The 24,030-nt window shown below is 45.5% G+C and overlaps 1 protein-coding gene and 1 long non-coding RNA gene across 2 annotated transcripts; one reads left to right on the top strand and one right to left on the bottom strand.

Annotated features, from left to right (window-relative positions):
* Window positions 1-4,799: 4,799 nt before the first annotated feature.
* Window positions 4,800-11,029, bottom strand: LOC115307568. Its single transcript, XR_003915874.1, has 3 exons — window positions 10,686-11,029; window positions 8,706-8,855; window positions 4,800-4,866 (listed from the first exon to the last, which is right to left on the bottom strand). It is a non-coding gene; the product is annotated as an uncharacterized LOC115307568 (long non-coding RNA).
* Window positions 11,030-13,029: 2,000 nt separating this feature from the next.
* Window positions 13,030-22,819, top strand: WDR5 (WD repeat domain 5). The gene is made up of 13 exons (XM_008927214.2): window positions 13,030-13,220; window positions 14,024-14,132; window positions 15,432-15,505; window positions 16,374-16,463; window positions 16,865-16,954; window positions 17,656-17,739; window positions 18,642-18,697; window positions 18,850-18,896; window positions 19,056-19,131; window positions 19,467-19,500; window positions 20,230-20,304; window positions 20,563-20,650; window positions 21,666-22,819. The coding sequence occupies exons 1-13, from the start codon at window positions 13,140-13,142 to the stop codon at window positions 21,764-21,766; spliced, it is 1,005 nt and encodes a 334-aa protein (XP_008925462.1). The 5' UTR covers window positions 13,030-13,139; the 3' UTR covers window positions 21,767-22,819.
* Window positions 22,820-24,030: the final 1,211 nt, after the last annotated feature.

The raw sequence follows: 24,030 nt of genomic DNA, 5'->3' as shown, positions 1-24,030 counted from the left end.
AGGCAGGACTTGGATTCACAGCACACTCAAGCAGTTGGGTAGTTGTAAGCAATACAGATCGTGGCTTTTTTGCTTGTAAAGCAACCAAACTGCTTTGGGGATTTCTTGTTTGTTTTGATCGATGCATATTTATTCTGCACTTCTCACCCAAACACTGCAGCACATATGGCAGTCGCCAAGCCCTCTCTAATACCTTGACTTGGCACTGTGTGAATTAAAGACAACAGTTTCAGCTTTAAAACTAAACTTCCAGTTTCGTGTAGACACACCCCCTCAGCCCACTCACGTACACTGAACACATTAAAAATACTAACAAGCATATTAAAAAAAATGCTTCTCCATTCCCAGCAAAGAACAGCAGGTGTGCTCTGCTAATTATGTCAACTCCTAACCTACTATTATTTACCAGTGTCAGACACTCAAGATATTAAAAAAACCCCAAACAAACAAAAAAACCCAACAAACCAAACCAAAACCCACAAACAAACAAAAAACCCCGTACACGTAAAAGTTTGAAATATTAGTGAAGCCATCACATTTGCTCATCCAGACAAGTTTATTTTAGTAACTTTTAGCTCCTGAAGACATGAACAGGAAGGAATATCCACACTATGGGATTGTCACAGAACATTTATCACGAAGCTTACAGAATGCATTCTCCACGTTGTCAAAAGTCAATTCCGCAGGAAATACGTTCTGAATTAACACCCTGCAAGACCCAACCACGCAGCTTAAGGACGCTCGCAGACCCTGCGACCTGAACACTACAGCTTTGTTTGAAAGTGAAACCAAGCAGCCTACAAATAATGCTCTATCCCCAGCGCCCAGGGAGGTGCCAAACCCAAACAAGAAGCATAAACGGAGGAGAAGGACGGCTGAGTTTTGAAGTTTTACATTTTATTATCGGCAGCATTATTTATAGCACGACACTTCTACATATAAATCCGCGACCTGCGTTTCTTTTTACACCTAGAAAGCGTATCAAGTTTAGGCAACGAACCCTCGGGTTTCCATTTATTCGCAGAAGTTTGGTAAACACCGGATATTTACGCGAGCGAAGCAGCTGGATACACAAACACACACACACACAAATAAATGCATGCGGACGGCGGACAACACGCGAAACGCGCACTTTCCAGCCCATCCTACGCTGCCTGCTCGGACCTTTTTCCAGCTCCCAAGCCAGCGCGGGGCCGGGAAATGGTGCCGGGTGCGGCTGGGCGCTGGCCCCAGTCGCGGGAGCGATCCGCCTGAGCCCGCCACCCGAGTCCGGCCAACTGGCACCCGCCGGCTACCGGTCTGCCAGCTCTGACTGTAAGTTCGCGCCGCCACGCTCCACGCTCCTTTCCCCCACCCTTCTCCCTCTTTTTTTTTTCGCCCCTTTTCTTCCCTCTCTTTTTTTCACTCCCTTTCCCCCCCTTTTCTTTTAATTTCGATGCTGCTCTCGCTATGCCCCTTTTCCTCGCCCCCTTATATTCCTCCTCAAAGATGCTCTGGGCATGAGAGTAGTATTTGATGAAGAGAGCTAGAGAGGAGGGAAGCATTGGGCGTGATTTTATGTTTTCTGGGGTTTGGATATGGAAGAAGAAGAAGTAATTGAAAAATACCAAAACAAATAAACCCAAAACGAAAGCAAAAAAAAAAAAAATAAAAAAAGAAAAAAAAAAAGGGGGGGAAGACGCCATATTCGATCCGGATGGGGAAGAAAAGGAAAGCCCGATTGACATCGTGGGGCGCTGGGCTCGGCGGCCGCGGCTGTCGCCCTGGCCGGCCTCCGGGCGCTCGGCCGAGAAGGGGAGGGGGGAGCAGAAGATGGAGAAGAAGCGGCAAAGAAGAAGAAGTAAGAAAAGGGTGGGCAGGAGCGGCGGGCCGGGGAGGAAATCAATGGCAGGGCTGCCAGCCAGCCCCGCCGCGCTTTGTATGCATTGTGGCGGCGCACAAAGGCTTGCGGCGGCCGCGGGGAGCGACGCGGGGCTCCCGCGAAGAAGAAGGGAGCTAAGAGAAGAGAGGAGGGAGAAAAAAAAAAAATTAAAAAAAAAATAAAAATCGGCATTGGCCTTTCCCAAGTGGGTTTTGCTTTTCCTCCCCCTTCTTCCCCGGCCCCCCCTCCCTCCAGAAACCATGGCCCAGTGCTAGCAACGCACACCCAAGCATCCGACAAATAAAGGGAAAGATTAAATAGATTACTTTGCCCCGGCAGCTCCAGCAACGTTTGCCTTATAGTCCCTCCAGTTGCTCTTCTTTTTATCCTCGGCAAGGCAGTATAATAGATGCGCTACAGCGCCCGAGCGCTCATGCGCCGGGGGCGCAAGGCCATGTGGGGACCGTAGTCCCGGGCAAGGACAGGGGAGAAGCGGTGGCCGCAGCCGGGACTACAAGTACCCAGCAGCCGGCGGGTCCCCCCCCGGCCCCCTCCCGCCCTTCCCGGGCCGGCGGGGCAGGGGAGAGGGACGGCAGGGTGATGCCTCGGTCAGCGGGACGGCGGGCCGCGAAACGCGGTGCCCCGCGCCGGGAGAACCCCCGGCTCGGTGCGGGCGGGGACCGCGGGGAGGAACCCGCGGGAGGCGGCGGCTGGAGGGTGTCCCCGGCAGAACATGGCCGGGGAAAATCCCTCTTCCCCCTCCCTCCCTCCCTCCCTCCCCGCCGTCGCGCCTCCGCCGCTCTGAAGGTACGGCAAGACCCTTAAAAAGTGCGGCTGGAAACGCGGGACCCACGCGGGGACCGAGTTTTAAATCACAACTGCGGGGAGCTTGGCTTGCTCTCGCTCCCCTCTTTTTTTGTGTTGTTTCTTTTTTTTTTTTTTTTTTAAATCGCGGCTTGCATTGGGTAATGCGCTCTCACATTTATTACGCAACAACTAATACGAGCTGCAATAAAAATAGCCCGCCGCCGATGCACGCTGGAGTAGTAGCTGGCCAAAAAAAAAAAAAAAATCCATCAAGAAAACCCACAACCCGACGTAGTTCGCACTGGTTGATGCATTTCATAATATTGTCAACTGCTGAAAACAACAGAAATTAATCTAATGTATGCAATAAAAACAATGTGAATTTTACCAACACAACACCATAAAAACATCAACAAACACGAGCACTGTTACAGACGCTTCCAAGCAACAGAGCAACACAGCCCATGTCCTGAAGCAAATCCACAAATGCAAACAGAAGTTTAAAAAAAATAGTTATAACCCAAACTATGATTGAATTGCTGCAGGGGAAAAAAAAAAAAAAAAAAAAAAAAAAAAAAAAAAAAAGAGTAGAACCATTGGAAAATAAACGAGGGGAAACATTTGAGTGCCAACACGAAACAAGACAGAGTTAGGGGTTTTTCTGTGGACACGTGCCAACAGAGGCTGCCATGCTGCTGGTACAGACAGCCACACACCCATGCCAATTAATAAGTCAGTTTATTGTAACCATAAGGTGAAGGCAGTTTTACTAAAAAGTCTCATTTCCAGAAGATTAGCTTTTGAAAAACACGAGCAACGGAACTGAAATTTCTCCAGAGGTATGATATCATCAGAAAGACTGGGGTTTGTACAGGCAAGAGGACAGATGTTTAAGAAAATTCCACTTAGCCGTGCTTGTGGCTGCCTGAGGATGGAACCAAAGTTGTGCATATGCCTTAACCAAACCCAAGAAAAAGAGCTTTTTTCCACTCAGCTTCAAGGCTTTGCAAACTCAGGAACCAGAAACTCGCTCACAGCCATGCTGCTCTTGGATATATTTCCTTTGTAAGGCAGTGTGTGAAGTTACATCTACATCAACACCCAAACCCCACTCTAGGTTAGTTTGTGACTTGGACTTCCCTCCTGCCAACTGCTCTTTTTAACTTCAGGTACCCAAAAATCGCTTCGCTGCCCTCCACACCCAGAGCACGTGGCCTCTGTGGGAACACACAGCCTGCAAACAGCCAGAAAAAGGTAAAATCTGGGTCTTCTCAAGGGGCACCATCACACTGGTGTTCACAAACCCGCCCTGTGTCTGGTTGAATGTTCCACACTGCCAGGCTGAGCGAGGAAACCCCTTTGAAACACCACCTGAACTCTGCCCTGCCTACAAGTGTCCTGAATACCAGATACCAGGGATCCAGGGAAGGACTGGATTTTGAACACAAGGCACTTACCACTGTTCTGCTCTATGCCCATTGTCAAGGCAATTCTAAAAGAGCAGAGTATATCAAAGCATCCGAGAGCTGAAGAGAACCAGGTCAGATCTTTTGAATGCACTGTCCTGCTCCAGTACACGCCTGATCCACATGGATAACCAGAGTATGAATTCATGAATGCCATAACATACACAGACACCAAATCGTGAGCATGACCAAAGAGTCCCTAAATGAAAACTGCTGCCGCTCTGGGCTTGGGGGCTGGGAAAAATTGGCAGGCTGAAGCTTTCCAAGGGAGGGGGCAGGGAACAATCGGCTGAGTGTTCATTATGAACACTCGGAAAAACGTACTCCGGGCACTCTAAAGGCTCGTTTTCAGCTGAGCCATAATCTGAAAGCTTGGTTTTTAAATGCACTTATATTTTAGTTTGAGGCAAACTCCTGCAACAAAAATGTGTTGGCTGCAACGTAAGACTTGGCAGAGCCATAAGGAGCTGAACAGGGGTCTCCTAATGCAAAGTGTTCAGCAACCCCAGCAACGTGCAAAGAGTGCAACAGGAGAGCAGAGTGAAACTGGGGAGTGCAGGCAGAAAGGCAGAGAAAAGAAAAGCCAGAGAGCATAAACATGTGAGAGCACAAAGCCCTCCAAGCTGGCAGGGCACTCACCTCACGGAGGAACATGCACAAGTTAAATTGGAGTTTGATCCTCACTGCAAATCCACATGCAAGACCAGCTTGTCAATGAAGGGTGTATCCTAACTGCAACCCAAAAAGCAGTCTCCAATTACACCTTATCCTTCCTTATCTCACCCAGGGTGGGTGTAAGACAAGTTTCATACCAAATTGTAATGTTCATTATGCATCAGGCTGAACAGGCAAAACAGTTCACATGGGAAACTGTCCCCAGAGGTTTCACCACTATCAGCTTTCAACCTGGAACACACGAGTCACTCACACACCTACCTGCAGATCTGCAAACTTGTGCTTGAAGAACTCCACTGCATCCTCCAAGGGATTAGGAAAGCAAACATATTTTGGGATCCCTAAAGCCTTCTTTATGCAAGGCAGTGAGTTTAGATAATGGTTTAGCCAAACAGGCACAGGCTGACTCAGTTTGAATAAACCCCATAGGAGGTACAGTGAATCAAATCAGAACAATTCAAGCTCAAATTACCTAGCCCAAAGTAAAAGAACTTCAGCCAAGGAAAAGATAGTTGCAATCTCTAAATTAAATTCTGAACTGATTTTGTCACACAGTTTCACACACGAGATATAACAGTCTGCTGCTTCTGAAACACCTTAACATCAGCTTTTCCAAAAAATGCAAGACTACAGCAGCAGCTTTTTACCTCCTCCTGCTCCCCGAGCTCAGAGGAGCATCCAAGATTCACCCAGAGCCTTTTGATTGGCCTCTGTGGTCTCTTATGTTGCACCTCCAGTTACCCAATTAGTACCTTGTTAACGAACACCTGCCATGTATTTATTCCTCCTGTTGCAGTATTTTTAACCCATAATGAACAGTGGTACCAACATGCTTCTCAAAAGCTTTGTGCACAGGCTTCAACAAGAAAACTGTTATTTGTGCAAACCCACGTGGTTTTCAGGGCTGTTAAACACTGGCAGTTTTTGCTTCTCTGCCCTCCGAGTCTTGATTCTTTTCAAAACAAGAGGGGATGGAAGCAGAAAAAGGGAGATATTTGTTTCTGAGATGAGTTTTGTGAGGATTGGCCACACACAGTGCCCGGTGTGACTGCACCCAACAGTATTTAACAGGAATCAAGGGCTGCTGGGAACACTAACCTAGAGCACCAATTTTCTGACCTTTGCTGTAGGTACTAACTGCAAGCTTCTGATTTTTACCTCACCATTCAGCACCTGTTTCACCATCAAAACCACAGTTCCCCACTGCAGGGGAGCTCTTTGTTAGTATTTGCACTTGGGATTTCCAAGTGGAGAAGGGTGCTGAAGGGGTATGAATACCAAACTGGCATTGCATTCTGGCCCTCCATCTCTGGGCACATCCCTAGGCACGCTGTACATGCACATGAAAGGCTGATTTGAGCTCCACACGCCTCCAGGCAGCCCAATTTGGCCATTCTGACTATTTTGTCAGCCATCAGCCACCATGGGCTCCAAGAGACCTCACACAGCATCAGACTCACAGCAGCTGCTTATCTCTAGAGTGGATGTTAAATATTATATAAAGGTAATTTATTCAATAACAGCCATGTTCGGGACAAAGACATAATAGTGCCCAAATAGAAGATTGCTTAAAAACGTGTGGTAAATATCTGGGATTATGTGATTCTGATCATCCCAGTGGCAGGGAGAAGGGTGTTGAACACAAGGGGATAAATGCTCTTATTGCAACAAGAGAGTCATCTTTTCCAATGATCATCTTCACTGTAGTGGCAGGATTTCCTCGATTGAGTAAGTGCTATTCAGTAAGTTAAGGATGACAGGACTAGGGCAGAGGTTTGAAACAATAATTGCAGTTTGTTCTTCTGTAGTACCTTTCATCTGAGGAATTCACAACAATGCAATAATCCTCCTAACAGCTTTTGTAGGTAAGGAAATATTATGACTCCTGTTTTTCAGCTGAGAAAGCTGAGAGGGAATATGATGATGCAGAGAATCATGGGCAGAGTCAGAATTGGGACTCAGCTCTTCTGACTCATTCTTTGTAATTCTGAGAGCCTGGACACACCAGTTGGTGAGGCCACCCTGGTTACTTATGCCTGGGAATGCGACAGTCCCTGTAGAACCTTTGTCTCTTTGGTGTTCACTCTTCATCTGGAAAAGGATGAGCAGAGCCCCCAGACTGGGACCCCAGGAGCCAGGATGTCTACAATCCCCCAAAGGTACAGCACTGTGCTATTTGAAGGGAAGATAGGAAAGAATTGAGTGATCCAAGACCCAAAGGATCTTGTAAGTGTTCACCTGCAAAGAGCAGTTTTGATTATGATCTGAACGGTGGCCTGGAGACAGACAATATCTAATGAAGGGTCCAGAGTGGATTTAAATAATGTTCTTCCAGACTGGAAGTTCTCAAACCAGAGAAACAGAGGTGAATGGCTTCCACTGCAAAGGACAGGAAGGGCATGAAGAGCCCACAGAATATTCTGTCTGACCTTGGTGAGTCTTATCAGGATGTAGCTTTACTTGGAGGAGCTGGAGACTGGGCTACTGTGGGCTAAGGTGTATATGTATGGAAAGAAGCAGAGCAAAGGCCTAAACTATTGTGGGAGAGAAGAAAGGGACATGACCACAGAGTTTGGGAATGGAAGAGAAAATGCCCAGCCAACAGGGCTATGTATCTTTGGCCACAGTAAATATGTTTCTTTGGAAATTACCTGTATCTAAATGGTTTTGTTAGACATTCAGTGGGATGAATGAACCCAGCACCTGCTGGTAGCACAGTGGTTTGCACAGGTAAGCAAGCCTGTGAATAGTGGGTGCTACTGTGTTGGCAGTTTAAACCAACAGACTCTAGAACATGCCAGATTTCAGCTGGCCAAAGCCCTAAAGGATTCCTGTGTGTTTCCTTACTTTTCCTCCTGCCTTCCTACAAAGACTGGAGAGAACACTGCAGAGATGCTCTAAACAAATGGTGACTCTTTCAAACATCTTGATTTGTAGATTACAATGAATAACAAATAGATTTCACTAGAACTGTTTCAGGGGTGTGAGTCCATTGTACAGAACTGCCCGCTCGCTGTGGTTGCAGCCATTTGCACCAGCCAAGAACGGAGCTCCTGATTCACACAAGTGCTGAGAACCTGCTGCTCCAGTTGAAGTGGCTGGGAGAGGCAGGCTGTCATCACGTCTGGCAGTGAGACCGTGTGTGACTCAGTCTGGGGCTCTCAAATCAGCAGCCTTTATGCATTAGCTTGGCTGTGACTTCCACCGGGGGGAATTTGCACTGAATGATAGAGTGCAGCACACTGCAGGAACTCCAGTCCTCTGGGAAGTCCTACCTGCTCTTCAAAGTCATGGGCTGTTTCTTAACAGGTCTTTACTAATGGGGAGTTTGATACATGCAGTGTTCAATGATATTACATTGAAAGCATTTCTTCAACTTCCATAGGCCCCTCATGCCCAGACTAAGTGTGTCTACACATCCCTCCCAGGCCAGAATGAATCCAATCCCACCTGCTCTCCACTGGGGTAAGATTTCCTAGTTTTAAATGAACAAATGTTGGCAGTGATGCAAGCAGAGCTCGTAGTGTAGTGGGGGAGGTAGAAATATCATCCTGGAAAAGGTTCAGTGTTTGTTTTTAAATCCCAGAAGAAACATATGAATGTGATGTATCTGGGATTTAGAAAAAAAAACACGTAGCAGCATGTTAGGAACCACCCAGAAACAGCTCTGTGTCAGGGATCAGCTGCTCTTTAGAAGCCTAAAAGATGCAGCAGGTCTCTCGTGACTTCTTCCTCCCTGTTTCTTGAGTAGAGTGTAACACACTGCAAGTCTGTTCTGCGCCTCCTCTGTCTGCTGAGAGGCCCAAGCAAACAAAACTCTGAGCTGAGATTACCAATTGTGCCAAAACATAAACATGGACTCACACAGCTTGTGAGCTTAGTGCCTTATTACTCACCACTACAAACGTAAGCACGAGCTGGTTTGCAGCAGGCAGGTCTAAAGAGCAGGTCCAGCGTGTACTGAATTTACTGGGAGCTTTTCCACAAACAATAATGTCCTTTGAATCAAATCTGCAGGACTGGGTTAGTTCTGGTCTTGGCAGAACCTGTGACAAAATCATATACGTTAGTCATAGCAGGAGCCACGACCCCAGCTCTGTTCCTGACACCCTAAAGCCATCCCAAAAGCAGGTACTTCCTTCCAATCTGAGCCACTCGTGGACTGTTCTTTCCCTTTCATCATTATGGGAAGCTGCTCTCCCCCAAAAAACCTCAGACAGGTGTCTTTTCCAGTGCACTTGGCAGGTCACCAAGTTCAGGCTATTTTGAACCAAATGGAATGGAAGGTTTTGTGAGGGAGAAGCCTGCCAAGCCCCACTCTTTTCCAGAGAGGGAATTTGGACAGATGTCACATCCTGCTGATCCCAGCTGTGGCAGCCTGGCTGGAGGAGCAAGAAAGACCCTCACAGATGACTCATAACCATCAAGTTAAATTTCATCCAAATTCCTGTCCATGCAAAGCCCTGGGTCCTCACTTTCTGCAGTCCCAAAGCAATGTCCCTGCTCTCCGAGTTGTCTTTCTCTGCGAGCTCCATGCTGTCAAAAACCCAGCCTGGCATGGGATCAGGTACTTGGCCAAATGGGAGTTTATCACACTTGAAACTTGTTTAAAAATATCTCTATTACACTTAGAAGCTAAAGGGTTGTTTAGGACTACAATTAATTTGTAATTTTTCAGGTTCCAGAGAGATATTATTCATCATAGGTGAGGGGTTTTATACATGCATATATCTTTATTATCCATATACATAAATATATCAGGCAAAAATTTCCAAAGCAGACACTGAGAGGCAAAATACAAACTTTTATCTCCAATATGAAAGAAACAAAAACACTCTGTCACAAGAAAGTTCTATAAATAGCATTATACTGCTGATTTGATTTGTGTTCTCTCATTTGACTTCATATTTATTTTTTAAAAAACTGAAAACTTTAAGTTAAAACCATGTGGAAGAATCACCAGCAGAAACCAAACTGGATTTATTTCTTAATATTCTTCTGGTGACTTTGCAGTATCTTCTAATTGTTTTACCTCCCTGAATTTAGAAGGCAGGGCTAATTTTCCAGACTTCTGCTGTGGGATTCCAGCCTGAAGAAGAAGGGCCTTGGCTTCACTCTACCACAGGATTTTTTCAGCTTTTCTTTTCCTTTCTCGACTGCCACTAGAATTTTTGGAACCTAAATATCTTCCTGTGTTAAAGGGCCAGTAGATGACACGCGTCTCTTTTTCTTCCCTCTTAAATGAAAGCAGACTGCAATGTGTGCTGTGTGGGTTCAGAAAAACCTACTGCTCTCCAGAAAAGTGCTTAAACACATCTTTAGTTGTAAGTTGGCTGTTTGGGCTTAATGAATTAAACACTTTTCTGAGTCAGGACTTTTGTGTGCCGATACACTGAGAAAACATCTTACATACTCTTGCCTTAGATATCTTCTCACCCAGGCAAAGATTACAGTGTTAAATGGCTCACACATCAGGCTCGTGCATTACAGAATCATTAAGGTTGGAAAATATCTCCAAGATCATCAGCTCCAACCTCTGACCGTCGCTTTGTCAACCAGACCAGAGCACTGAGTGCCACATCCAGCTGTTCCTTGGACACCTCCAGGCGTGGTGATTCCACCACCTCCCTGGGCACTGGTGATTCCACTCCCTCCAATGTTTAACGGCAGTTCCTCACATTCCAGTGTTTAACAACCCTTTCCATGAGGAAATTCCTCCTGGTGTCCAGCCCCAACCTCCCCTGGCACAGATTGAGGCCGTGTCCTCTCGTCCCGACCCGTGTTCCCTGGGAGAAGAGAGGCTGATTCCTACCTTACAGAGGTTATTACAGACATCATATAGACATTATTATAAGCATTATACGGACATTATAGACCTTATTACAGGCATTATGGAGACACTGCTGCCGTGTGAATTTGCTTGCTCATACCGCAGCAGCTTTCATCGGAGGTTGCTGGCTGTGTGCATCCAACCTGCACTCATGCACCCCAACGACACCCAACCCTCTCCCAGCCGGGCTCAACGGAGCTCCAACGACCGCAGAGCCGTGCCCGCCCATTCCCTGTCTGTCTGTCTGTCTGCGTGTCCGCCTGTGCCCGGTTTCCCCGCACGGGCTGGACGTGACCCGCACCCACGGGGGCCACGCGGCACAGGCAGCAGCGGGCGCCGGGAGCGAAGGGAGCGAAGGGAGGGAAAACCGAGGAGAAAAGGGAGGGAAGGGAGGGAAAGGAAAGGAGGGGAGGGAAAAGAAAGGAAGGAGGGAGGGAGGGCAGGGGCGGGCCGGGGCCCCGCCCGTGCGCTCTTTTTGGCTCTCGGGCCGCGCCGTAGCGCTCCCGGGAGAGAGCGGCATTGTGCGGCTCCCGCCGCCCCGCGCAGGGCGCCCTTGCCCGCCATTCCCCGCCTGTGGGCGACCCGGGACCCCCGCCCGCCGCGTCCCCCCTCTCCCCTCCGCGGCCGCGCTCCTTCCCTCAGCCGCGGAGGAGGCGGCGGCCGCCCCCCTCCTCCTCCTCCTCTTTCCTTCCTCCTCGTCCTCCTCCCCTTCCCCATCCCCCCCGAGGTAAGTCACCGAGCAGCCCGCGGGCTCCTCTCCGGGCTCCTCTCTCACCGGCCTCTCCATCTTTCCCGCCACCGCCCCGGGGGGGGTTTCTCCCCTCACGGCCGTTTGCGCCCCGCGCGCGGGCGCCGCCGCCTCCCTCCCCTCCCTTTCCCTCCGCTCCCCTTCCCCTTCCCGCAGGCGGCGCGCGGAAGCCCGCCCGCCCCCCCCGATACCCCCGCCTGCAGACCCCCCCCCGCCTTCCAGAATTTGGGCATCCCCACACCCCCTTTCCAGAGCGAGGGCGGGCAGGGAAGGGGCGTTCGGGGGCCTGGGAGGAGAGGAGGGGCCCAGGGGTGTTATCGGTACCGCGTGCCTGGTGGCGGGGGATGCGCTGGGATGTGCTGGGAGAACCCCCCCCTTCCCCCGGGAATGGAGCCCCCCTCCCGGGAATGGAGCTGCTTCCCACGGGAATGGAGAGACCGTCCTGGGAGTGGAGCCCTCCTCCCGCAGGGCCAGGCAGTCGGTGTCCACGCTCTCCCCAGCGCCCAGATTAGCTCCATGTGAAAAGGAGCAGATCCGCGTTAGGAAAGTTTAATTTCTCGTCTGGCCCCCCCTCCCAGATTTGCCCGGGGAGGGTGTGGGGTCTCCCTCAGTGGAGATACTCTGGACGCAATCCTGTGCCATGTGCTCTGGGATGGCCCTGCTTAGGCAGGGAGGTGGGAGCAGATGACCCAACCTCGCCCATCCTGGGGTTCTCTGGTCTCCCCTGTCGTGCACAAGGCTGGGTAGTGCCCGCAGGCAACTGGTAGCACCCTGGTCTGCGCCCTCCCGGGAAGGAGATGCTTGGAATGCCAGTGGATCCTGAGAGCAAATGCTCTTGCTCCCAAATGTGCTGCCACCAGCAAAAGGAGAGGCAGCAGTGCTGGGATATTGTGAGCGCACTTGGAAGGCAAATCCTGACAGTGTGAGCTGGGGGTGATTCTGATCCTGAGCTGAAATGTAGCTGAGCTGCAGTGGAGATTTGTTCCCTCTGCAGCGTCAGCCCTGATTACCAAATCCTGGCACTGCACTCCGTCAGGTTTTGTTACAGAAAGCGAGTGTGGAGGGACTGATCCAAGGCTGCTTCCAGTCAGGGGGAAGTCTTGGGTGTAGAAGGGCATAGCTTGATGGTCAAACTGTTGAGGAGGGAAACATGAGACCAAAATATTTGCATTTTGAGGTGAAAGGAATCTAGCAGGGTCTTAAGCTTTGGAAGTGATGGCTATTTTTTGTCTTCGTTGTGGTCCTGTGTTCTCTACCTTAATAAAATAAAAAGGCCTTGGACTGTTCCTTCCATCTTTCATGCAGACTTTTGTATTTACTGTGTACTAAGTGCTTGCTAAAAGTGTTTTGGGTTATGTGATACAGAAACCCTGCCACACCTCAAAGCTATTGTGCGTTATTTCTGTTTGGAGTGGGGCAGAGTGGGAAAAAGCTTTCCAAGGAGCGATCAAAGGACATGGCTTGGGTTCTTGGCCTTGTGCATGAGTAGGTCTGAAGGCCTAAAATACTGCTGTGTTGCTCAACAGATAATAAACAGGGTTTTCATACTTGTTTCTGGCAATCTGCACTTAGACCATTCTCACTCTTCTGGCTGCTGAGTATCTTTTTGACAGCTAATGAGAATATTTTGTTTTCCTTCCAGGTTTTCCTTTCAGTGCGGTTCTCCTCTCCGTGGCAAGAGCTGCCTTTTGAAGCAGCACATTCATTCTCCCCTTCAAGCACCCATAAGTCTCATTTGCCAGCTCCAGAACCATGGCAACAGAAGAAAAGAAGCCAGATGCTGAATCCACCAAAACACAATCTACTCCTTCCTCCTCCACCAATCAGAGCAAGGTGTGTGTGGGGCTCCAAACAATATCCCTGTAAATACACATGGAACTACCTGCATATTGAACAGCCAGGCCACAATTGAGGATTTGAATTGTCATGTAGATTAAGATCTCCATGTCTCTGCTCCTGCTGTTGTGCTGAGGATTTTATGGGAAAAGTGGATGGAGTGTAGGCTCTCCTGTAGTGCTCGGGGTCTTTTTGGTCCTAAGGAAGTTCTTGCCTCTTGTCACTCTGAGTGTGACAAAGACAGGTTGTTTGTATCCTTGGAATGCCTGGAGGTGACTGGAGAATCAGTGAATGTGTGATCATAGTTGCAGCGTGGGGAAACAGTTATTCAGGTTCTTTGAAGCCTGCAGATGCTCAAAGGAGATGCTATTCTCTTACCATGAAGCCTTTGCAAAGGGTGGAAAGGGTAAAAGTGGGATTTCAGGGGCACGGAGAAGTTGGCCTGTGATTTAATTCATGGTAGAGGTGAAAACTGCAAACACTTAAAAGCGCTGCAAGGATCAATAACCAAGAGTGTTATTTTGAACTGCCAAGCACTTTGTGGTTGCACTGCTGGATTATTCTCAGCTGTTTGTTATTGGCTTGGATGGAATTCATATCAAGGATGAGTTGGTGTTGTACTTGAATCATTAAGGCCCTAGACAGAAAGGGAGCTTGGAATAAGAAGGGAAGAGGAATGTAAATGCTGGGATCTCTGTTGTGGTGAATATCCCCATGATCCATTCCTGTGTGCTGACCAGAGCTGGTCACTGAGATGCTAAATTTGGAATTTAACTCATTCACATGCATTTTTCTTACAGCCTGCTCCAGTAAAACCAAACTATGCTCTGAAGTTCACATTAGCAGGACATACAAAGGCAGTGTCATCAGTCAAGTTTAGTCCTAATGGAGAGTGGCTTGCCAGCTCCTGTAAGTATTGCTTGCTTTTTAACTCATCTCAAACATGCAAACATAAGCCTTGGAGAAGGGCCTGCCTTTAGTGTTGCCTCCATCAGGTAGAGAAGGGGTGTAGTGTCATGGTTTTTCTCAAAGGAGTGATACCAAAGCTGTCAGTCTTTGAAATAATCTGATTTGAGCTGTTTAAGTTCTGTTACTTTGAACACTGGATCTTCTCTGCATTGCCAGGTTGGAGAATCCCATTCAGCTTGCTTTATTGAGCAAATGGGCAAAACCAGGCAGGGTTCTTTCCCTGTGCAAAGGAAACCCTTGGGCTCTTCTGTATTGCTTAAGCTTTTAATTTAAACTTTGTGTCCAGTATCTCCAGGCAAAGCTGAGCTCTGGGAAATAAGGAAGGTGCTTCTGGGCTGTAAGTGTGATACAGAGGACTGGCCACGTGCTTCTGTCCTGTGTGCCTGTGGTGTTTGGTAGTCAGAGCCTTTGGTTACCCCAGTGAAATGCAGAAGGTTGTTATAAATAGTATTTCACTTCTTGCTCTCCTAAGTGATAGAACGAGTCCTCTTCCTGTTAGCTTTGGTATTTCATAATATTTTTTTTTTTGGTGTTCAGCATTTGACAGCTTTCCCTTGAAAATGTGTTTAGATGACCCTCAGTGATCCAGAGAGGATCCATGTATAAGGAAAAGGGCAGTTGAAAAGGGCCCCTGGAACATCTTCCAGACATGGGAATGACTTGGGGCTTTGACTTAACTGCAGACAGCCTCGATAAGACCAGTGCAGTGTGCCACATATAAATCATTCTTATGTTCAAGTGTCCTCATAAGAGTCCCCCTCTCTCCCCTGCCCAGGTTTTCCAACCTCTACATCTGGCAAATATCAACTTTTTTCTCCGGAGTACGTTTTGCAAGTTAGCATGGATAATATGTTTGGGTTTCTGCAGGCATTAATTCATTCCAGCTTGTGGTGTGATTTTAGCTCTTTTTGGGGCAAAAGCCTTTCAGCATTCCCATGGACCAGCACTGTTTTACTAGAGGCAATCTAAAACAAAAGTAGAAACCCAAGTTGTCATGAGAGAAACTAAAGCTGCTGGAGACTCTCTGCATTCCAGGCAGCTTATGTAACCTCAGCTGCTGCAGCCTGGCCTGTAGGAAGCTGTTCTTTACCAATTCCATATCACCTTATTCATGGAGGTCTACTCGGGGAGGGAGAACTGCCCAGTGTCTGCAGAGATGGAGTTACTGTATTTCCTCCCACCTGGAAGGGGCAGCTCTGCCCGTGCTGTTAATCTCTGAACTGCCACATTGTTTTCCAGCTGCTGACAAACTCATTAAAATTTGGGGAGCGTACGATGGCAAGTTTGAGAAAACAATATCTGGTCATAAACTGGTAAGTGTAAAGGGGTTGCTATGTGAATTTACTTCTAAAGAATTTTGCTTTCTCCTCCTCCAGAAGTTTCTATTCTGTGTTAGTTTGACTCGTGTAAAAGGCTTGTTCTTCAGTCTTGCTTTGTAGTTCTTTGTTTATACAGTCCTGGAATTGCTGGAGTAATGTTGGGAATATGGGTGAAGTGCAGGCTGATGATGGAGTACCTGCTTGCTCCCTGCCCAGGCAGCTCCTTCTGTCCCTGAATTTAAGGAGAACCCACCTCAGACACGGGGCAGGGCATTCCTGGGTGAAAATCCATGTAACACTGTGTCCTGTTCCATCTTTCCTTTGTGTATGGAACAAAATGACTTGCCTTTTAAGGAGACTGAATTTTTCTTGTGGGTTTGCCTACATAAACACAACACTTACTCATTCTGCAAAGTTCTAAAGAAAACACAAACTCCCAAACCCTTTGGTGTTGTTTCTTAAAGTTTCTCAAGCACTAAAGTTTTATGAGCAGAAATGAAGATTTACCAATAGAAAAACCACTAGAATCTTCTTCCCCAGCCTTTTGGGACTCAGACCATAAAGAGCATGCCACTTACTCAGATTAATTTTCATAGCATTCTGTTTATGAATTCCAACAAAGGGGTTTGTGGCCACAGCAAGAACTGTGTGAACAAGTCATTGGTGTTTTCAGAGTATATGGCTCAGCTTAAAATGAACATATGTTAAAGGAGCCCTTAACCCAGTGTAATCACTGAATTCCTGACTCTCAGGGCTGAGTTTTCATTCAGGCTTCAGCTGTGAGTGTAATATGCAGTCTGTGTTTTCCATTTTTCTGTATCGCTGAACAAACAGAGCTGAGAATTGTTTTCCTTTGTTTTAGGGAATCTCTGATGTTGCTTGGTCATCAGATTCCAACCTTCTTGTCTCTGCCTCCGATGATAAAACTCTCAAAATATGGGATGTAAGCTCGGTAAGAGCAGGAATTGTTATTTACCTTCATTTTCTCCAACACTGGCTTCTTTACTCATGTTTTTCTGAGAGACAGCCTGATGTGCTTTGATGAGAGGTAGAGTTTTAAGCTCTGGCTCCTCTGCTCTTGGAAAGAGGGGGATGGTTAGGTCTGTTAAACTGCTTGGTCTCCTTAGTAGCCCAAAGGAGACCCAATTTAATTATTGCACATTATCTGCAATAATTAAAAATATGTTGAAATTTTTCTTTCCTGTTTAGTTGTAGCTGGTGCTCTTCCCATCTAAATCTGGGGATAGAGGTGGTTTCTTTATGTCTTGCACAGTGATTAACCTTAATGTGGCTTACCTGAATGCATTTGTGGTGTTGGAGGGTGCTGTACATTTAACTGAAATTTTATTACAGGGTAAGTGCTTAAAGACATTGAAAGGGCACAGTAACTACGTTTTCTGCTGCAACTTCAACCCTCAGTCAAACCTCATCGTTTCTGGCTCAGTGAGTGATTTATTTGTCTTTTTTTCCCTTTGTGGAAAGCAAGTACTGCACACTCTGTCACCTGTCACTAAAGGGACAGACAGGTTCTTTAGGGATCCTTGGCAGAATGATGGCAGCACTAAATGATAGTTACAATTACACCTTTATTTTTCTTAACATGTTATTATGATTAATACAGCACACATTTATGATTAGAATGGCACAGGATTTCTACAAGCTGAATCAATGTACTATAATTTATAAATAGTGAATACAGAATTTATAATACAACTGTACTTATAGTTTCTAATCACCTAGACCCTAATTTAACTCAAGTGTGACTTCTAATCACCTGGACCCTCTGCAGAGCAGGTCAGACCTTAGTACATGGTTTGAAAGTAATATAAAATGAAAGAATATGAGTCATCCAACCCATTTAAATTCTGTCTTCCCCCACATGCACATCTTGTAGTTAGATGAACTGCTGCTTTTGCCTGGGGACATACTCAAGCCCTCAACCATCCTGAACGTGCGGGTTTCCTACACGGAGAGGAGTTCAGGGAGCTGTTCCCAGTCTGTCATTCCTGCTCTGTGCAGTGCCTGTGTCCTGGGCTTTCTGATCCAGCTGGAGGGAGGCACGTGCCATAGCCAAGCTGTAACATCTTGCATGCCTTGAGTAGGTGCTTCACTAAAACCACCTTGTGCCTTTCTTCCACCTCCAGTTTGACGAGAGCGTGAGGATATGGGATGTGAAAACAGGGAAGTGCCTCAAGACGTTGCCTGCTCATTCTGACCCAGTTTCAGCTGTAAGTGCCTCACAATAAATGAACACACTAACATGCTTATGTTGTTCAGCAGAGCTCCTGTCCTGCCTCTCCAGAGGAGGGGGTTGTGTTCTGACTGTTACCAAACCCTTACACAGCGGAGAGGCTGGGCTGTGCTCATTGCTCAGTGGGGATGAAATGAACAGTGTTTTCTCTGAGATCTGTATGGATTTTGGTCCTGGGTGTTAATGTGAATAGACCAGAGGTGTGCCAGTCATACCTGAGGCTGGCAGTCATGCTGGCACACAGATTTGTGGTCTCTTGATGCTCAAGAGAACAACCTGGATGTCTCTTGCCTTCGTGTTTCAACCTATTACCAAAGTCCAGAGCGGGGTTGTTCCCTACACTCTTGTTTGAAATCTCATTCATTTAACAGGTGAAATAAACTCAGAATACAACACTGGCCATTCAAATGAAAGAAAACAAAAGGTGTTCATTTCTTAAATGCTTTTGAAGTGGAGAAAACTGGAAAAAAATTGAGCTTTAGATGTGTTGAATCGCGGCTACAGTAACGTGATCATTCTGCCTTGCATAGAAGATATTTCACGCTCAAAAATATACCTTAGTAGTGGTAATTCTTTAAAATAACTGCATTTTGAGGTGTATAAAGGCAATAAATTGGCCATAAAACATACAAGTGGCTACATAAGAGGTTAAATACCACACCCTTAAAATGATAAGGTACAATCCCCAGGCTGGAACCTGCTGATGCTGTCTGAACAGAGTATCTGTGTGGTCATGTGTTCTTAGCCTCTGAAGAAACATGTATTCCATGTCAGTGATGGAGGATAAGGACTTCAGTGGAACTTAAAGATCAAATGTTTATGAACACCAGTAAAGTTACTGATTTTAATAATTAATATTTAGTATTAATAACATTACAGGTGCATTTCAATCGTGATGGATCCCTGATAGTGTCAAGTAGCTACGATGGACTGTGGTAAGTGATTATTTCTTGTCTGCATCACTCTTCAAACCTTTTGCATTTCAAAAAAAGACTTTTTTTTAAAAAAAAGCCTTTGTATTTGTAATGTTGAAATTGGAACAAAGATTTGAAAACCAATAGTAATGGCTGTTGTGTGTTTTTAATAGTCGAATCTGGGATACAGCATCAGGCCAGTGCTTGAAAACACTGATTGGTAAGTAGAAATATTTCCTGTCTGTGCTCTATTTTTTGCTGTTGTGACACAGATATTCTGTTTCAATGAAACTCTTAACAACAAATTAATGTCAAAAGAAGTTCTCTGCCAGTGAGACAATACAGCTGTGCACTAACAATGCTTTTAATTTTGCTGTAGATGATGACAACCCTCCTGTGTCTTTTGTGAAATTCTCACCAAATGGCAAATACATATTAGCTGCAACTTTGGACAAGTAAGTATTAAAAAAAAAAAGAGAAAAACACACAAACTTTGAGTATTGGGTAGCAGATAATACTTTATTTTGCCCCTCTTTGGCTACCATAGTAATGCTACTACATGACTTTATATATACTGGATTTCATAGTGGAGAATATGAATGGTATGGCAGTAAAATTGATACTTTGGGGTTAACTAACCCTGCATTCTGAAACCAGGCTAATATGATCCATGTAGACTTTAAGAAATCTGGTGTGGAGAAATTTTTTTCTGCTGGTAAGAAACTGTCAGATTAAAAAAATCCCTAAGAACTAAAATCTTTGGTTTTTCTCTTATTTTTTTTTTTTTTAGCACTCTTAAACTTTGGGACTACAGCAAAGGAAAGGTAATTCTGTCTCACTATGTAGACTTGGCTATGCTTATAGGAAAACTTGGATTTCATTTGTGCTTTTTGAACTTGTTTAACATTTTATGAGTGCTATAGAAAAAAGTGTTAGTACTTCTTTCTTAGAGAGGACATGATTTTAGCAGGGCCTGTTGCAATAGGACTAGGGGGGATGGTTTTAAACTGGAAGAGGGTGGATTTAGACTAGATTTAAGGAAGAAATATTTTACTGTGAGGGTGGGGAGGCCCTGGCACAGGTTGCCCAGAGAAGCTGTGGCTGCCCCATCCCTGGAAGTGTCCAAGGCCAGGTTGGACAGGGCTTGGAGCAACCTGGGATAGTGGAAGGTGTCCCTGTCCATGGCAGACCTTTAAAGGTCCCTTCAAACTCAAACCATTCCATGATTCTCTGGCTAAAGATGCCTTTGAAAAGAAAAGAAATTAAAATATTTGGCTCCCACATAGACCTGGGACATTAAGTACAGCAATATTTCTGCATTTTTCTCTTTATGAACAATACATTGCCTTTGATCTCTTTCACTGTGGTAATGGGACAAATTTAGAGCTTTATTTTTTTTGTGTTCTAGGGCAGAGATGCCCTCTGCATCCTCTAGATAAGTGGCAGGGTGGGAAACAAGGCAGATATGTTTAGTCTTTTCTGCCAAGAGTTTGTCCTTGACTGAGAAAACTCCCTCCCAGCTGCATTAATGACTTGTGACTCTTCACTTCCAGTGCCTGAAGACATACACAGGACACAAAAATGAGAAGTACTGCATATTTGCCAATTTCTCTGTTACTGGTGGAAAGGTTGGTGGTTATTTGTTTCTTTATTTTTACCAGTGTGCCATTTTTACTGCTCTTCTCTGTAGATGAAACAAGTTTGGGGCTGGAAACCTCCTTTGGGGGGTGCTGGTTCACAGTTATCTGTGTCTCTAGGTGGGCCCTCTCTCCCATTGCAGGCTCCCTGACTTTTCCTCTTTTTCCCTTTCATATGATGACAATGAAATGTTTATTGTTACAGATCAGAAAGATTAAAATAACTGTGTTTTCTCTCTGCCCCTCCAGTGGATCGTGTCTGGGTCAGAAGACAACCTGGTTTATATTTGGAACCTTCAGACAAAAGAGATTGTACAGAAATTACAAGGACACACAGGTGTGGAAGGGGATTTTGTGTTTATTGATGGGATGTCCCTCATGTCAGCCTGTAATGAGGGCTTAGCTTGAGCATTTTCTCTCTGATGTTTAGTTTTGACTGTCAGACCCGTAAATTTTTGACTGGCTGAAGCTTAATTGAACCCTGGGAGTTTGCTCCTTTTTATGAAGGGGTTTTATGGGCATTGAAAATGTTTTATTCTTTCACTGTGAGAACTTTGACATCAGCTTGCAAAAGAGATTTCCTTGAGGACAGACCTGGTCAAGATATTTAAGTGACTCATAATGTTAGTGGCTTTGAATTGCCTGTTAACACCTTCCAGAGCTGCAGCTGTCAAGGATAAGGGCTGATGTGGACTGTAAATGTCTGTACTTTTCAGACAGACAGACTCTGCCTGGTCTTGAAGGCAGAGGTGAGATGTCACCTGATGGACACTTAAGTCTGAGTCTTAAGAAAGAGCAGAGTTTTAACTGTACCAAATAAAAGAGGCTGTGCTGTGGCATCTCAGTGTGCTCAGTCCTTTGCTTTGGGCTGTATTCCATTGATTTAGACTGTAAGTGGGGGCAGTGGCAGCAGGTTTTCATTTTCAGGCCAGTGCAAGGCTCTGAAGTGCTGCCTGAGCATTGACTGGCACGTTGGAAATACTTTACATGGCAAGAAAAGACTGACCTGGGTTTTGATGAGCTGTGTGAGACATAAGATATAAGCAGGAACTAGAATCTAAAGAGTTCTTACATTTTGAAACCTGTCAGACGCTTTCCAACTACTGCTCTTAATTCTTTCTTACTTGTATTTTCTCTCACAGAAGAGCAACAGTTGTAAAATATTTACAAATAATGCGTTGAATTCCGCTACAAGGAAATAACAACCTGGCTTTGCTGCTTTAATAATAACTTGGCTTTGCTGTTTTAAAAACACAGCAGCAGCACATGTTAATTTTCAGAAGTGCCTGCCACGAACCAGGCTTTGTTGCTGCAAGTAATTGTGGTTTTATATCTTTTTCTTTCTTGCTTAGATGTTGTCATCTCGACAGCCTGTCACCCAACAGAAAACATCATCGCGTCGGCGGCACTAGAAAACGACAAAACAATTAAACTGTGGAAGAGTGACTGTTAAACGTTCCAGGATTGCTTTAGAGACTGTCAGGAAATTAAAAAAAAAAAAAAAGTGTTTTTAAAAAAAAAAAATTACTTAAAAAAAAAAACAACCAAACAAGCCACCCATAAATCCAGTTTGGCAGGAAACCTGAAGAATATCTGACAAAGTGGTTTCTGTTAGTCTTGGCCCAAAGAGAAGGTCTCAGCTCTGCTAGAGCCGGGCAACGTGGTGGGAAAAAAAAATAAAAATAAAGATGCAGTGTCTCCTTTTGTTGCCTAATGTTTTGGCAGACAAATGGATTATTCTGACGTCGGGTCAGAAGTGTCAGCCTTGTCTTGGACACCCCAAAGATACTGTACTTTATGGTGGCATTGCTTCTGGGCACTGATGCTGCTTCAGGAAGACCTGCCAGCCTACTTTGTACCAGTAAGTTAAGTCACGAGCCTAGAGATGTGTGGAATTTTTTTAAAATGTCTAATTTTTTTAAAATTTTTTTTTTTTAATTTTTTTTTTTTCCAGAATGTAGGTTCTAGTCTCTTGGGAAGTTTCTGTATTGTTTTAAATAGGAGTACTGCATCTTTAAGGGTGCTTCATTTTAAACACTCAGCTCAAACTTTGTGACCAAATAAAACCATGCAGTTCCAGATTTCCCTCTTCCTGCCCCTGACTTGACTCCTGTGGTGGAATCTCTTACCTTCTGTATAGTTGCTTACCTCTTGTTACGTGTGTTTAATAGATGCTGTTCTAGAGCAAAGTTACAGTTCTTCTGTTAACCATTAAAATGAATCCTGCTTGTAGTTGTTCTCAGCATACCTTAATTATTTTTTTTTCCTCTTCTGGTTCTAAAGCAATGCTCACAGGACACTGTAAAGTTATTTCAATGTAAAAAGAAACAAACCCCAGACTTTTGTATCTTGGAAATCCATCGTATGAAGCTGTATTGCTAATGGCATGACTCTGTATCTATCGCAGCGTTGGTATTTCTTTCCCTTTTTGTCATACCCATGTGGTATTTACACATTCAAAACAAAACAAAAATACCATATGCCATAATAAAAAGGTGGGATTTTATGTGTACGTTTGTGGTAAGTGTGCTAATGTGAAGTGTCTGTGTCCACCTTTTGAGGGAAGTGTTTCTGTAGCAGCTCCAGTGAGGGAGGAGGAGGAACAGCAACATGGTGTTTTACATCAGTTGTGGAGAAAAAGAGGAACACAGGTCAAAATTTGTTTATTAAGAGGATTCAAGTGAGGGTGTCCTCAGCAGAGACATGAGTACAACCCCTCACAGAGAGCTTTAGCCAAGGGGAAAGGAATCTGGCTGCCCTCTCCTTGCAGGCTGAGCAGGGATCCAGGATTTAGCTTGTGCTGGTTAAGAAATGCATGGAGGCACAAGTTTATTGCACCCAAAGGGTTCTGCTGGAAGAGGATGTTTTGTTCCTGGTGAAGCAAAGACCAATTTTTTTGGTATTGACCTCATGCTTGGTAATAACACAAAATCAATTACAGTACAGACCTCTGTAGTGCTGCCCCGAGGCTGCCTGGCTTTGCCCTCAGAGAAAAAGAGCTGTGAGACATGAGGTATAGCTTTTCTTTTAAAAATATAAAAATAGAGTTCATGTTGAGCTGGTGCTAAAATGGCTATTAATAATATCACTGGCTTTTGAAGCTTTTCATTACCACCAGGAAGGGACACTGTGTGTCTAGACTTTGTGAGCGTCACTGCTAAAATAATTGATCCATGATTTTTTTTCAGTCTTCTTGCAGGCCAATGAAACTTTTCAATGCAAGGTGGGGCTGTGCTGCTTTGCAGTGTGGAGAAGAGGGTATTTTACTCCAGCAGAGCATTTTAATGTAGATTCAGAAATATTTTCTGGCACAGTACTTCTCGTGTCTCTGTGTGTGAGTGGCTTTGCCCAGCTGTGCTATGGCTTTCTCTGCCCTCTGAGCCAAAGAGCTATGGAGAAGGGAGATGATTTTTCTGCTATCAGGAGGAAATCTCTTGAACAGCAGGGCTAATGGAGCCCTGATGTAAAGGATCTGCTGGAAAGCTGTTCTTTGTAAGGGTTATGTTTAAATCCTTAATATCCCACCTGGGATTAATGCTGGGGCCTATTGGCATGAGCTCTACTTAGCTATAATTATATGCAGCCTGGCATGGCCGTGGTGGTTTGAGGGCTGGGATCACCTAAAGCAGAGCACTGAAAAGGTTTGTGGACGGGCTGTAGTAGGGGAGGTGTTCGGAGCACATTGCAGCGTGCTGAGGGAGGGCCAGTTCTTTCTTT

Source organism: Manacus vitellinus, unplaced genomic scaffold (genome assembly GCF_001715985.3).
Source record: "Manacus vitellinus isolate BGI_N305 unplaced genomic scaffold, ASM171598v3 scaffold_27_pilon, whole genome shotgun sequence".
NCBI lineage: Eukaryota > Metazoa > Chordata > Aves > Passeriformes > Pipridae > Manacus > Manacus vitellinus.
Note: the sequence above shows the minus strand (reverse complement) of the source record. Positions and strands in the feature narration are given on the sequence as shown.

What these genes read in the sequence shown, in the direction of transcription:
- WDR5 (XM_008927214.2), top strand. Translation starts at nt 13,140, where the DNA reads ATGGCAACAGAAGAAAAGAAGCCAGATGCTGAATCCACCAAAACACAA. An exon ending in GTGCTTGAAAACACTGATTG is followed by an intron (nt 18,897 to 19,055) that starts GTAAGTAGAAAT and finishes ATTTTGCTGTAG; the next exon opens with ATGATGACAACCCTCCTGTG. An exon ending in TCTCTGTTACTGGTGGAAAG is followed by an intron (nt 20,305 to 20,562) that starts GTTGGTGGTTAT and finishes CTGCCCCTCCAG; the next exon opens with TGGATCGTGTCTGGGTCAGA.